The sequence below is a fragment of the Pollachius pollachius genome, assembly GCF_949987615.1.
Source record: "Pollachius pollachius genome assembly, chromosome: 9".
Classification (NCBI taxonomy): Eukaryota; Metazoa; Chordata; class Actinopteri; order Gadiformes; family Gadidae; genus Pollachius; species Pollachius pollachius.
The window spans coordinates 5,961,140-5,972,440 of NC_136942.1; the positions used below are offsets into that span (position 1 = coordinate 5,961,140).

The 11,301-nt window shown below is 48.0% G+C and overlaps 1 protein-coding gene across 1 annotated transcript; it reads left to right on the plus strand.

Annotated features, from left to right (window-relative positions):
- Nucleotides 1-820: 820 nt before the first annotated feature.
- Nucleotides 821-6,404, plus strand: adck2 (aarF domain containing kinase 2). The gene is made up of 8 exons (XM_079743384.1): nt 821-2,057; nt 2,329-2,475; nt 3,009-3,137; nt 3,224-3,319; nt 3,792-4,043; nt 4,400-4,531; nt 5,025-5,078; nt 5,388-6,404. Exons 1-8 carry the CDS (start codon nt 1,197-1,199, stop codon nt 5,526-5,528), a joined length of 1,812 nt encoding a protein of 603 aa, XP_079599510.1. The 5' UTR covers nt 821-1,196; the 3' UTR covers nt 5,529-6,404.
- Nucleotides 6,405-11,301: the final 4,897 nt, after the last annotated feature.

The window sequence follows — 11,301 nt, forward strand, 5'->3', positions numbered from 1 at the left end:
GGTCCACATGAATAGGTGGGGAAACAACAGGGGGAACTCAGAGGAGCCGCAGGTGTTGGTGGGCTGGTGCAGTTAATCATTAATATTCTTGATGCATTACAGGAACACTCATTCAAATAGACATGGGGTTTGAAATAGGGAATTTTTGTTACTTTGAGGACATGCTTTTTTATCTTGATGTGCTCACAAGCTATCCAAAATGTTGAACAAAATACTTTGTTCATAGGAGGTGGTTGGACCCAAAGAGCCTTGATAGTCACAGTTATTTATTCACGATAACATTTTGTGTTTATTTTGTTAAAACACATTTGATAACAATCAATACCTGTGTATGTGTTTATGATTTATACGCAGGCGGTTGTGCCACAAAGCAATACACTGTCCATTTTTACCAGGTTCATTAAGACGTTTAAAAAATAATGGACTAACTTTTCTGAGGAACAGAGTGGTCGGATAACATCTAATAAGAGAATGTTTGGTTATTGGAGAAACCACTTGGCTGCTGCGGATAACACGAAACGAGTTGGTATTTGTCTCTCTCTGGCGGCGGCCAAACGTAACTGCAGATTTACCCGCATTTTTTTCTCCAATCAAAACTCAGATGAACATTAATACAGAGAGACCAAAAAAATGCAAAATGTACAAAATACATTTAAATTAAACTATTTCACGAAGTGCATCACAAATTGTATATGTTCTGTATTGAAATGAACCAACACGCAGGAAGTGCGGTGTTGCTTTAAGGCGATCACGTGACTCTCATGACGTCACAACGCCGCCGACCCGGAAATTAATGTCCACTGTTTGTTTCAGTCGGCAATCATAAGTCCGCTGTTTGAATTAACTGCAATGCAAGTATGACAGTCACACGTATGGTTCCAAGATTTACCTGATTCTTTTCTCGACCGTTGAAGGACATCTCCCGAGTGTATACATAGTGACCGGTAACAAAAATGTTTAGCCAGGAATTTAGCATTTTGAGCAGAAATCTGTGTTGACATGTATGGCACCTTTGCCTTTGCCTGTTTACTTGTAGAGAACCAGAATTGAATCAACTGATGCCGCGTTGGTTGCATATAATTTTGCAAGGAGTTGTCAAGGATAGCTGTCATCGAGGTCAGCGATCAAGACATGCATGTGTAGATTGAGTTGCCTCGACATTTTTAGACGAACGCGTGGCGACCCATTAACCTACCATGGCTGTGGTATACGCGAGGGCAATCATGGTGAACTTGAAGCACTCGGCCCATCGAGCCAGTGCCTTCGCAAGGATCAGATTGACCCATCACCCTCAGGAACGTTTGTTTAGAAGAGGCCAGATTCTAACACGCCTACCTGGCAGGGCGCTGTTCTGTTGTACCGCACTCAGTGCAGCATCCTGCGTGGCCAAGTGTCAGGCGGCCAGTCTCACTCAGTGCGTCACGGACAAGAAGCCCGTCGTGGCCGCGGTGCAGGTGCACAAGCTCATCTTCTTCCTCCGTCTCAGCCTCCGGGCGCTGGTCCTCCTCCTCAAGTTCGGCCCGCTCCTCTTACTCTTTCCGCTGACGCTGCTCTCCTCGCGCTTCGTGTCCCGCTGGCTGGACGCCCTGCTGTGGGTCACCGAGTCGTCGGGGCCCACCTTCATCAAGCTGGGCCAGTGGGCCAGCACCCGCCAGGACGTCTTCTCCCAGGACTTCTGTAGGCGCTTCTCCCGGCTGCACGTGGAGGTGCGCCCTCATCCCTGGGCCCACACCAAGCACTGCCTGCGCCGGGCCTTCGGCGAGGCCTGGAGGAGGCTGTTTGTGTTCAAGAGCAAGGAGCCCGTGGGCTCGGGCTGCGTGGCCCAGGTGTACCGGGGCTGGGCCAGGGTGGAGGCGGTGGAGGACCCGGCCTTCCAGGCGCTGGTGGAGGAGATGGAGAGGGAGGACATGCTGGAGGCCTGGGAGATACCCGGCCTAGGCGGGGTGGCCAGCTCCCTCTGGGGGCTGTGGAAGGGCAAGGAGGAGGTGGAGGAGGAGATCCATCTGTCCGAGAAGGAGCAGCCAGTTGAAGGACATTTGATACCTGTGGCTATCAAGGTGTGTGGGGGGTGGGATCTGACTCAAATGTTTTTCCAGATGTGCTGTATGCATGATGGATCAGCCTACCAGACAAGTGGACTGTACCAACTGGTAGACGGGTCTATCCATCATACAGTACACTCCCACGTGGGATGTCAGTTGATTCTGATTCACTTTGTAATGGCAAATCAACACTTAGAGGTAAAGGTTGGCACCTTGTCCGCTGTATGATTGGCCTATGTTGACGTCCATCCTGAATGTTGTTTTCCTACATTGTGTGTGTTTGGAGGTGCTCCACCCAGGGGTGAGGGGGCAGGTGGAGATCGACCTGATGCTGATGAGAGCAGGCGGCTGGCTCTTGCATCTTCTACCCGGCCTGAAATGGCTAAGTCTGCCAGAGATAGTGGACGAGTTCGAGAAACTGATGACCAAACAGGTACGAGTGGGTAGTAATATTAGCAGTACTCAATACTTAATGAAGCACTTTTAACAGAACAATCATGAAGTGTGTGGTGGAAGTTCTTGAACTTTACTGACATCTTAGAATAAACTTAAAAACATTTTAATAAGGGGTAAAAAAATAAAGTCTACTACTAGATAAAAGTAGTCTCTGTGCAGAGAGGCCACACAACATGAGAAGCATACAAAGGTTGAAGCGCAGCATTGAGCCACGAACAGTAGGCACACTCCAGTGTTGAAGCAGAGAAACGTTCTTGAGGCCAGGTGCAGACAGGGATGCCACTACTCCCTTCGGCTATCTAAGGAGGTAGCTCCTGAAATTTCCGCGTCAGCCGAGGCTGTCTCAGTTCCTCTCAAGGACGATCAGCGTGACACAAACAAGTGAAATAATAACTAAGTGGTCACACGGTCTTAGTGGCTTGCGAACCACATGTCTTATTGACATTTCCAGTAAAAGTGTTATAAAATGCTCAAAGCGATTCCAAGTAAAAACAAACACCACTTCTTCAGATTGACCTCCGGTTCGAAGCCGCCAACATCGAGAAGTTCCGGGAGAACTTCCAGGATGTCGAGTATGTGAAGTTCCCCACGCCGCTGCGACCGTTTGTCACAAGGAGCATTCTAGTAGAAACCTTCGAGGTGGGTCCAAATCCGTCTGGCGGTAATTCTCATGCTTCCTGTAACCCAGCGGGCTGTGACGCAACAGGGTCCTGTGTGTTTTCCAGGAGAGCGAGCCCATTTCAAACTACCTGAGACCAGAGGTGCCCGTGCATGTGAAGCAGAAGATAGCCCGGATCGGGATCGAGACCCTGCTCAAGATGGTGAGATGCATGCTGGGATGCTGGCTCGCTACTAAGATGTCACTAAGACATTATGAATATGCTTTCCTTTTGTACCTCGTTGGTGAACGTCGTATGTGCGATCATCACATGGCCCAATAGCGTCCAGCTGCAGTCCCGGATCCGGGGCCTATGGTGTGGTCGGATTTATTCGGGCCCCTGTCGGGTTTTCCTGTTCGATTTCAATATAATAATAAATTAACAATTAATGTAATTGCCAGCTGCCGCACCACAGGCCCCCGGCTCCCGGGCTGCAGCTACTCTGACGCCTGCACATAGCATACATAGAATTGAATGTTTTTATGTGAGAGCTCATGAGGTTAACCCACCAGTGCCAGTGGCTATGTTTGCACTACTGTATCGAATATCACTGCAAACAACCCGCCTCTCTCTCTCTCTCTCTCTCTCTCTCTCTCCCCCTCCAACCCCGTCCCTCCTCCCGTCCCCGCCGTAGGTGTTTGTGGACAACTTTGTCCACGGGGACCTCCACCCGGGGAACATCCTGGTCCAGCGGCCCCACCCGGAGGAGGCGGACCTCCAGGGCAAGACCACCCTGACGGACCTGTGGGACACGGTGGTGGTGAGCGTGCGGCCGCGGCCCTGCCCCTACCAGCTGGTGCTGCTGGACGCCGGCATCGTGGCCCAGCTCGGGCCCCGGGACCTGGCCAACTTCAGGGCCGTGTTCACCGCCGTGGTGCTGCGCCAGGTGAGGGAGGGGGGGGGGGAGACAGAGGGGGAGGGAGGGAGGGCGGGGGGGGGAGAGAAGGAGGTAGAGAGCGAGAGTGTGTGTGTGTGTGTGTTCTTGCCACTACTTTGCACTACTTGGTACTATTTTAAAGTATATCAATACTTGTTTTTGTTTGTATAGCATTTCCATAATCAATGTTAATTCGTTATAACCTGCGGTGCTAAGTGCCTGACCGCTTTGTTCACTAAACACTAAACTTGTACACAACACTAAAACCTGTGATGTCTGCATGCTTCAAAGGATGGAGGCCATTTCCAAAAAGGTATTTGAACATGTTCATATGGAACAGGTCAACAAAGTGTGTGTGTCCACAGGGGGAGCGTGTGGCAGAGCTCATCCTGAACCACGCCAGGGCTAACGAGTGCCGGGACGTCCCGCGCTTCAAGAGGGAGATGGGCCAACTGGTGGACGGAGCCCTCAGCACCAACACCCTGTCCCTGGGGAAGGTATGCCGGGCCCCCAGCACCAGGGAGGCTTTGATAGGCTTTAGCAGGGCCAAAGGGGAAAACGAAGAGGACTAGGGAGTCCTTCATCCCTTTGGCTATTCATTAGCTAAACTGCTGACCGTTAACGCATGTTTAATGATGGTGCGACTCGTGTGGGCGGATCCCCTCTTTCTTGATGACCTTTGACCTATTGTCTTGTTAACTGTGTATGTTTGTGTGGTTTATGCTGTTGGGTGATTCAGCGTTTGCTGAGAGTATTATTGTATGGTATACTGTAGCTCAGCGATGATATTGGTTTTGAACCAGAAGTTTCTGGGTTCAGACCCCAATGTTTGCGGTCTACCTGTAGGCCATCCTTGGGCAAGATGGCGGACTGTAATAAGTGCTCAATGAATGGCTTGAGTTTTATATGAAAGAACGTTCATGTGAACTCCACCCTCCATGTTGAGTTAATAGCAGTGATAAGTAACTTTGTGGTTGTTGTTTTTTTTAGATCAGAGTGGCCGAGTTGCTCTCAAAAGTGTTTGGTCTGCTCATCACACACAAGGTAATCCACTTTCTCCTATTCACCTTATTGCCTTATTTACATGCATTTTGTTATTTAAACCAGCTCCATAATTAACAGGTAGGAGGCTCTTGCAAAATAATGTCTACAGGTTAGGTTGCGGACATGGGGGGGGGGGGAAACGAACCAACTACCTTTTGGCTGGGAGTCCCTAGCAACGACACTACCCTGCGGCCCAATCCAAATAATTTAAATATAAACACTGTTGTCTCCTCTACGTCCTATCCGTTCTGATGGTGGGTATTGCTGCTGTATGGTACTATGGTGTAACCCTGATGCTTGGGGTTGCAGGTGAAGCTTGAGAGCAACTTTGTGTCCATCGTCTTCGCTATCATGGTGCTGGAAGGCCTGGGTCGGTCACTGGACCCCAACGTGGACATCCTGGAACTGGCCAAACCAATGCTGCTCAAGAACTGTGCCTCGATGCTGTGATGCATGTGCACACACACTGCCGCGCATACACACACACTAACACACACACACAAACAGTTATGAAAATAGATACACACATACAATTTGTTTTTCAGGTCAGTCCTGAATGTGGTAAGTGTACTGTCTGTTATCTCGACCAAGGTCTTGGTGACACCATTTATTACCTCATTTAAATGTACTCCATTTGAAATAGTTTTCTTTTTAATTTAAGGATTTTGACCATTTCTCGTGCACGAGTGTATAACTGAGGGTTATACACTCGTGCATATAGATCAACCCAAGAGTTCATATGCATCATTTTGCACAATCTCGTTAAGCACAGCAGTACCGTGATATTTTTACATCTGATGAAAAAGTGGTTTGGAAGTGTGTTTCTGTTACGATGGCAACAGTAAGCCCATCGGAGAAGAGTACATTTTCACTGTAAAACAAACCATTTGCATGCTCGTTTACTTCTTAATAACTCGTCCATCTTGTTTAGGACCATATTATGGCAGCACAGACAGTGTCGTCTAATGGCGGATTCCAACCATTTGCTTCCATTTAAAGGGTACCTTCATTCCTGCAGCCCAAAAAATGCCTTGGCAAGGTCAACATGTGTCTGCATTCAATGAATTGGTGGCAAAGTGCGCAAGGTTATTGGAGAGCTGAAAGTCACTCAGAGTTTACTAAACTTGACATTGCTTCTTGGAATTTAAATTGAAACATGTGCAATTGCTAATGTTTTGCCATGTCAAACATTTTTTGTTATTAGAGAATTGCATATTTGCTAAAGTAATTGGACCATTTTAATATTTGAATGGTATGATAAACAATTTTATTCTCATTTGACTGTATTTTTGTATTTAAAAATTGTATATGTGTACTAAATATGCGGCAAATGTAATAAAACCAGTAAACTGAGTCGATATTAAGATATGCTTTTCTTCCTTGTTCAAATGGGACTGTAGTCGTGGTTTGTAGTACAATTATTGTGATGCATGTAGTCTCACACAATATAAACATCAGTTTTAGCGGTTACACAAGGTGACCTTGGTTCTACCAAGGAAGGGAAACTCCCCACTCAGCCCATCCAGTTCAGTCTGGACCCGTCTGAAATGGATCCGTATAGGGTGGCATCAGGTGGCAACCTGATGGAATGACTGAGGGTTATACACTCGGTGGTAACAGACACCACATGAAGGCCACAGGTTCCAATAATTTACAATTTTATTAAATCTGTCAATGGAAAAACGGAAACGAAGACTAAACACAGGCTAGAGACACCAGATTCTGTGTATATCATCAGGAAGAACAGTCAGCATGGCTGAGAGAGTGAGATCAGGAACATTTGGTGCAATTTCACTTTTTCTTTTTAATTATAATAGACTCTTTATTGCAAAAAACGGTTTGATCATTGGTGTTTTTTTTTGTTCTTTTTTTTTACGTCATCGTCACAGACTCGACAGAGCAGCACAGTTCATGAAAACAAGGGAGAGGTGACAGCTGCGTAGAAAAAACGGATCTGAGGGTTATTAATAATAATTAATAATAATTACAAAAGAAATAAAATCTCTTCAACAGACGAACACAATCACCTCAATAGAAGACGAGATTCGGTCACGGTTACAACAACCAGAGAAATGTTGTTTTCATTTTTTCTCTTTTTTTAAATGAATTAAATAGTTTTTAAAAATATCTCACAATTTACTTATACTCATCTTTTTTCATTTATTGCGAAAAAATAGGCAACTGGACTAATTGTGATGATACGGTTATGTGTGTACCTATGTAAGTGTTTGTGTGTGTGTGTGTGTGTGTGTGTGTGTGTGTGTGTGTGTGTGTGTGTGTGTGTGTTTGTGTGTGTAAGAGAGATATAGAGAGATACGGAAATAGAGATAAGTGGTGTGATAAAGTGGAACGTCTTGGAGCGTTGGCACAGAGAGCTACTGCAGTGTGCGAGGGGCAGTACTCTCATTCGACCACCAGGTGGTGCAGTTCGCCTGAAATAATCCACACTGCCGACTTCCACGACTCTTGCCAAATGAACGGGTAAGGAACAGTCTCCCGGCAAAAGCACAACCTCTCTTATCGGAATGATACTTGGTAAGGGGGACTTTGTTTTGTGTATCTTTGTTGCCAGGTCTCGATTTTATATATGTACATAGATCCCTGAACGAGATCTTCAAAGACAAGTGCAACCTCCGCTTTTGACCATTGCTGCACTGGCGAAAGGGGATTCGGGGAAAGTGTATTCCATCATTGATTGACTTAAAGAGGGAACAGGCCACAGCATGGGTCACAGGGAATGTTCTGGGGTTCTGAGCTGGGGAACAGCAAAGTCGGGGAAATGCTGGGAATGGATTCAAGGACCCGGGAATGTCTAAAGTGTATGGTTGGGAAGCAAACCGGACAACCTGTCAGTTTGTGACTTTTGCCCTCAAACGGGGATCACCAACGGCAGAAGTGAGAGGCCAAACCGAAAAGAAAAGCAAAAAAGCAAAATGCACTTCGTACAAATAGGCATCATTCCTTCGTCCATGGCTGTACTTTATAAATCAATCCATTCATGCCGATCGATCTCTCCATGCTTGAGCGTAGTTTATATGTCTTCTCCTGTTGGGTGTTTCATGACAGGAAGGGGGAAAGGGAGAGGTCTCCCCCTGCCTTCCGACTGCAAGGACTGGAGATTAACTGTCTGTCTTCGGGTGTGTGAGATAGCTCCTCAGCTCCACCCACCCCCACCCCCTCCACCATCACCATCACCGCCACCCACACCAACCATCACTCCCCGGGGGTCTGGGGGTCCGAGCTGTTTACAAAGGCTCCGGAAGGGAAGGGAGGAAGGGATGGGACGAGAGACTGATACAGAGAGGGGGGGGGGAACAGGCCTTGAGTACATTCTTCTCAACCCCCGCAGTGCAGCTGTTGCTCCCAGCAGGTTCTTGGTTCCGACCCTGGCGGTCAGGACCCTCTACTGTCAGTCATTGTGATTCCATGCTGCGCATCCACCTGCCTTGTCAACACCCCCCCCCCCCCACACACACACACACACACACACACACACACACTAAGCAGCTCAGGAGGTGGGTGGTGGTGGGGGTGATGGTGCTTGTGGTGGTGTTGAAAGAGGGCACTAGGACTGGGTCAGGTCTGCAGGTGAGCGCTTGTCTGCGGGCACCGTCGATCATCTCACCTCAAACAACATCTCACCTCCATTTTCAGACTTTTCTCTCTTTTCTCACGTTTGGTCTTTGGCGCTCTCTGTTCTTCAGTGGGCCTGACGCCATGGTGTTGATGGTGAGTGTGTGTGTGTGTGTGTGTTGGGGGGTTTGTCTTGGCTAGCTCCCGCGGAGGGGGGCATGGAGGTTGGGGTTTGGGGGTGGTCATGGTTCATTGAGGAAGCGGCGGTGGTGTTGGGGGTAGTGATGGTGGTGGTGGTGAGGGTGGTGGTTGGGTGGTGTATTCCGGGGGGTCCTGTAATGGGAGTGCCTGGCTACGAGTTGAGCCAAGGGTGGATGAGGCAGTCGCTGGCGGACGCCCTCTTCTCGGGCACCATCTCCAGCATGGGCAGCAGGAAGTGGGTGAAGTGGCCTGCGTCCTCGTGCGACCAGCCGTACTTCTCCACCAGCACGTCGAACAGGGACCAGGGCTTCAGCTTGGTGATGTGCCGCAGCTCGCCTGCAGGGGGCGACAGAGGGTGGACGGGAGACGCGCAGCGGTGTGAGGAGAGCCAAATGCACAACAAAGGAGGAGAAAGGAAAATGGAGAGGGGGAAGTAAAGAGAGAGAATGATTGAGACGAGTACAAAGAGGAAGGCCCACGCAGTTTAGAAGATAAAGAGAAAAGGAGTGGTTGAGCGACAGAGAGATGACAATTTCAGATAGATCGTTGGAATATCAAGTCAGGGCTTTTGTTACAATCCATCCATCGCTGCCATGGCAACCCTGGTTTCCTACTGTCCCAGTGTTTGTGTGGCATATTATAAGATGCAATACAAGCTGTATACTGTGAAATAAAGTATATAACTCAATACATCATTTATATCATAAAATATAAATAGATGGTCCATATTTTCAGTTGTATTGAGATTACTACAACACCTTATTAACATACCAGGGGTTTGATATTTTGCGTACTCATGTTAAAAATGTATTGCTCAAAAAATGAACCACGAATCAATGAGGGAGCGTAGAAAACCAGACATGGAGGGCCATTAAGGCACAGCGTCACTTCGCTCATTGTGATCATGCATGCATGCACCGACCGGGGGACAGGCAGGGGGCAGCGCAGGCAAGGCAAGGCATGACTAATAGAGGCCGTGCATCCTGTTCAGACCCGATTAACAGATCGCAGAGTGCAAATCAAAGAGGGCACGTCGAGACATCAAGCGCCCCGGCTCAGATCTCGGCCCCGCAGCGTGACATCAAGGGAGGAATATTTAAGTCCTATGACAAAGTGTGCAGAATGGACACGCGGTCGAGAGAGAGAGAGAGAGAGAGAGAGAGACAGAGAGAGAGAGAGAGAGAGAGAGGAGAGAGGGAGAGAGAGAGGAGGAGGAGATAGGAGGAGAAAGAGAGAGAGGAGAGAGAGAGGAAGACGAAGAAGGAGAGAAGAGGTGAAAGAGAGAGAGAGATAGATAGATAAAGAGATAGAGAGAGAGATAGAAAGAGACAGGGAAAAGAAAGAGAGAGAGGAAAAAGAAGGAGAGAGAGGAGGAGAGCATGAGCGAGAGAGAGAGAGGAAAAAGAAGAATGAGGAGGAGAGAGGGGGGAGATGAAGAAGAGAGAGAATATGTAACTGGATGTAAGGGTCATGTACTGTATCACACAGAGATACCATGTACTTACCAGGAGCTGAAGACCCCCCCAGCTCAGTGGGCTCTGACCCCATGGCTACGTGGAATATATGCTCTGATGAAGAGGCTTAGGCTGGCCTTATGGTTATTAAAGCTCTCTGGGTCCTACCCTCTCTATCCTTCTTACTATTACCCAACAGTTACCATAACAACCGAGATGAACGGTGGAAACAACCAGGATTTACTAAAATAATGACTCTCAGGGATATATATTTATGCATATACATTGAATTCATATTTTTTGGTTGCCTGAATTTTCACACTGTCAAAGAAATCAACAACAGTTCGATTGGCTAATTTGATTTGTTTTCCTAGCTTGATATCTTCCGGCTGCACTACGCCTATGAAACTTCCTTAACTACTTACTACTGGCTTCCTCCTCGCCCTTTGTTTTTAATGTGTCTTGTAGTGTGTAGGCCTACTGACTTCTTAATCTCTTCCCATCTCCTGTCTTCTTATCCTATCATTATCTCCTGCTCTTTTCTCCTCTCCTCTCCTCCTCTTCTCTTTTCATCCTCAGTTCTCCTCTCCTCCCCTCCCCTCCTCTCTTCTCCTCACTTTCTCTTCTTCTCCCCTCCTCCTCTCCTCACTTTTCCTCTCCTCTCCTTTCCTCCTTTCTTCTCCTCTCCTCACTTCTCCTCTCCTCTCCTTTCCTCTCCTCCTTGCTTCTCCTCTCCTCACTTCTTCTCTCCTCTCTCCTCCTCTCCTCTCCTCACTTCTCCTCTACTGTACTCTCCTCTCCTCTCCTCACTTCTCCTCTCCCCTCCCCTCCTCCTCTCCTCTCCTTTACTTTCCTCTATCATCCTCTCCTCTCCTCTAATCCTCTCCTCTCCTCTCCTCTCCTCTCCTCTCCCCTCCTCTCCTCTCCCCTCCTCTACTTTCCTCTCCTCCTCTCTTCTCCTCTCCTCTCCTCTCTCCTCCTCTTCTCCACCCCTC

What these genes read in the sequence shown, in the direction of transcription:
- adck2 (XM_079743384.1), top strand. Translation starts at nt 1,197, where the DNA reads ATGGCTGTGGTATACGCGAGGGCAATCATGGTGAACTTGAAGCACTCG. An exon ending in AGAAACTGATGACCAAACAG is followed by an intron (nt 2,476 to 3,008) that starts GTACGAGTGGGT and finishes CCACTTCTTCAG; the next exon opens with ATTGACCTCCGGTTCGAAGC. An exon ending in GTCTGCTCATCACACACAAG is followed by an intron (nt 5,079 to 5,387) that starts GTAATCCACTTT and finishes TTGGGGTTGCAG; the next exon opens with GTGAAGCTTGAGAGCAACTT.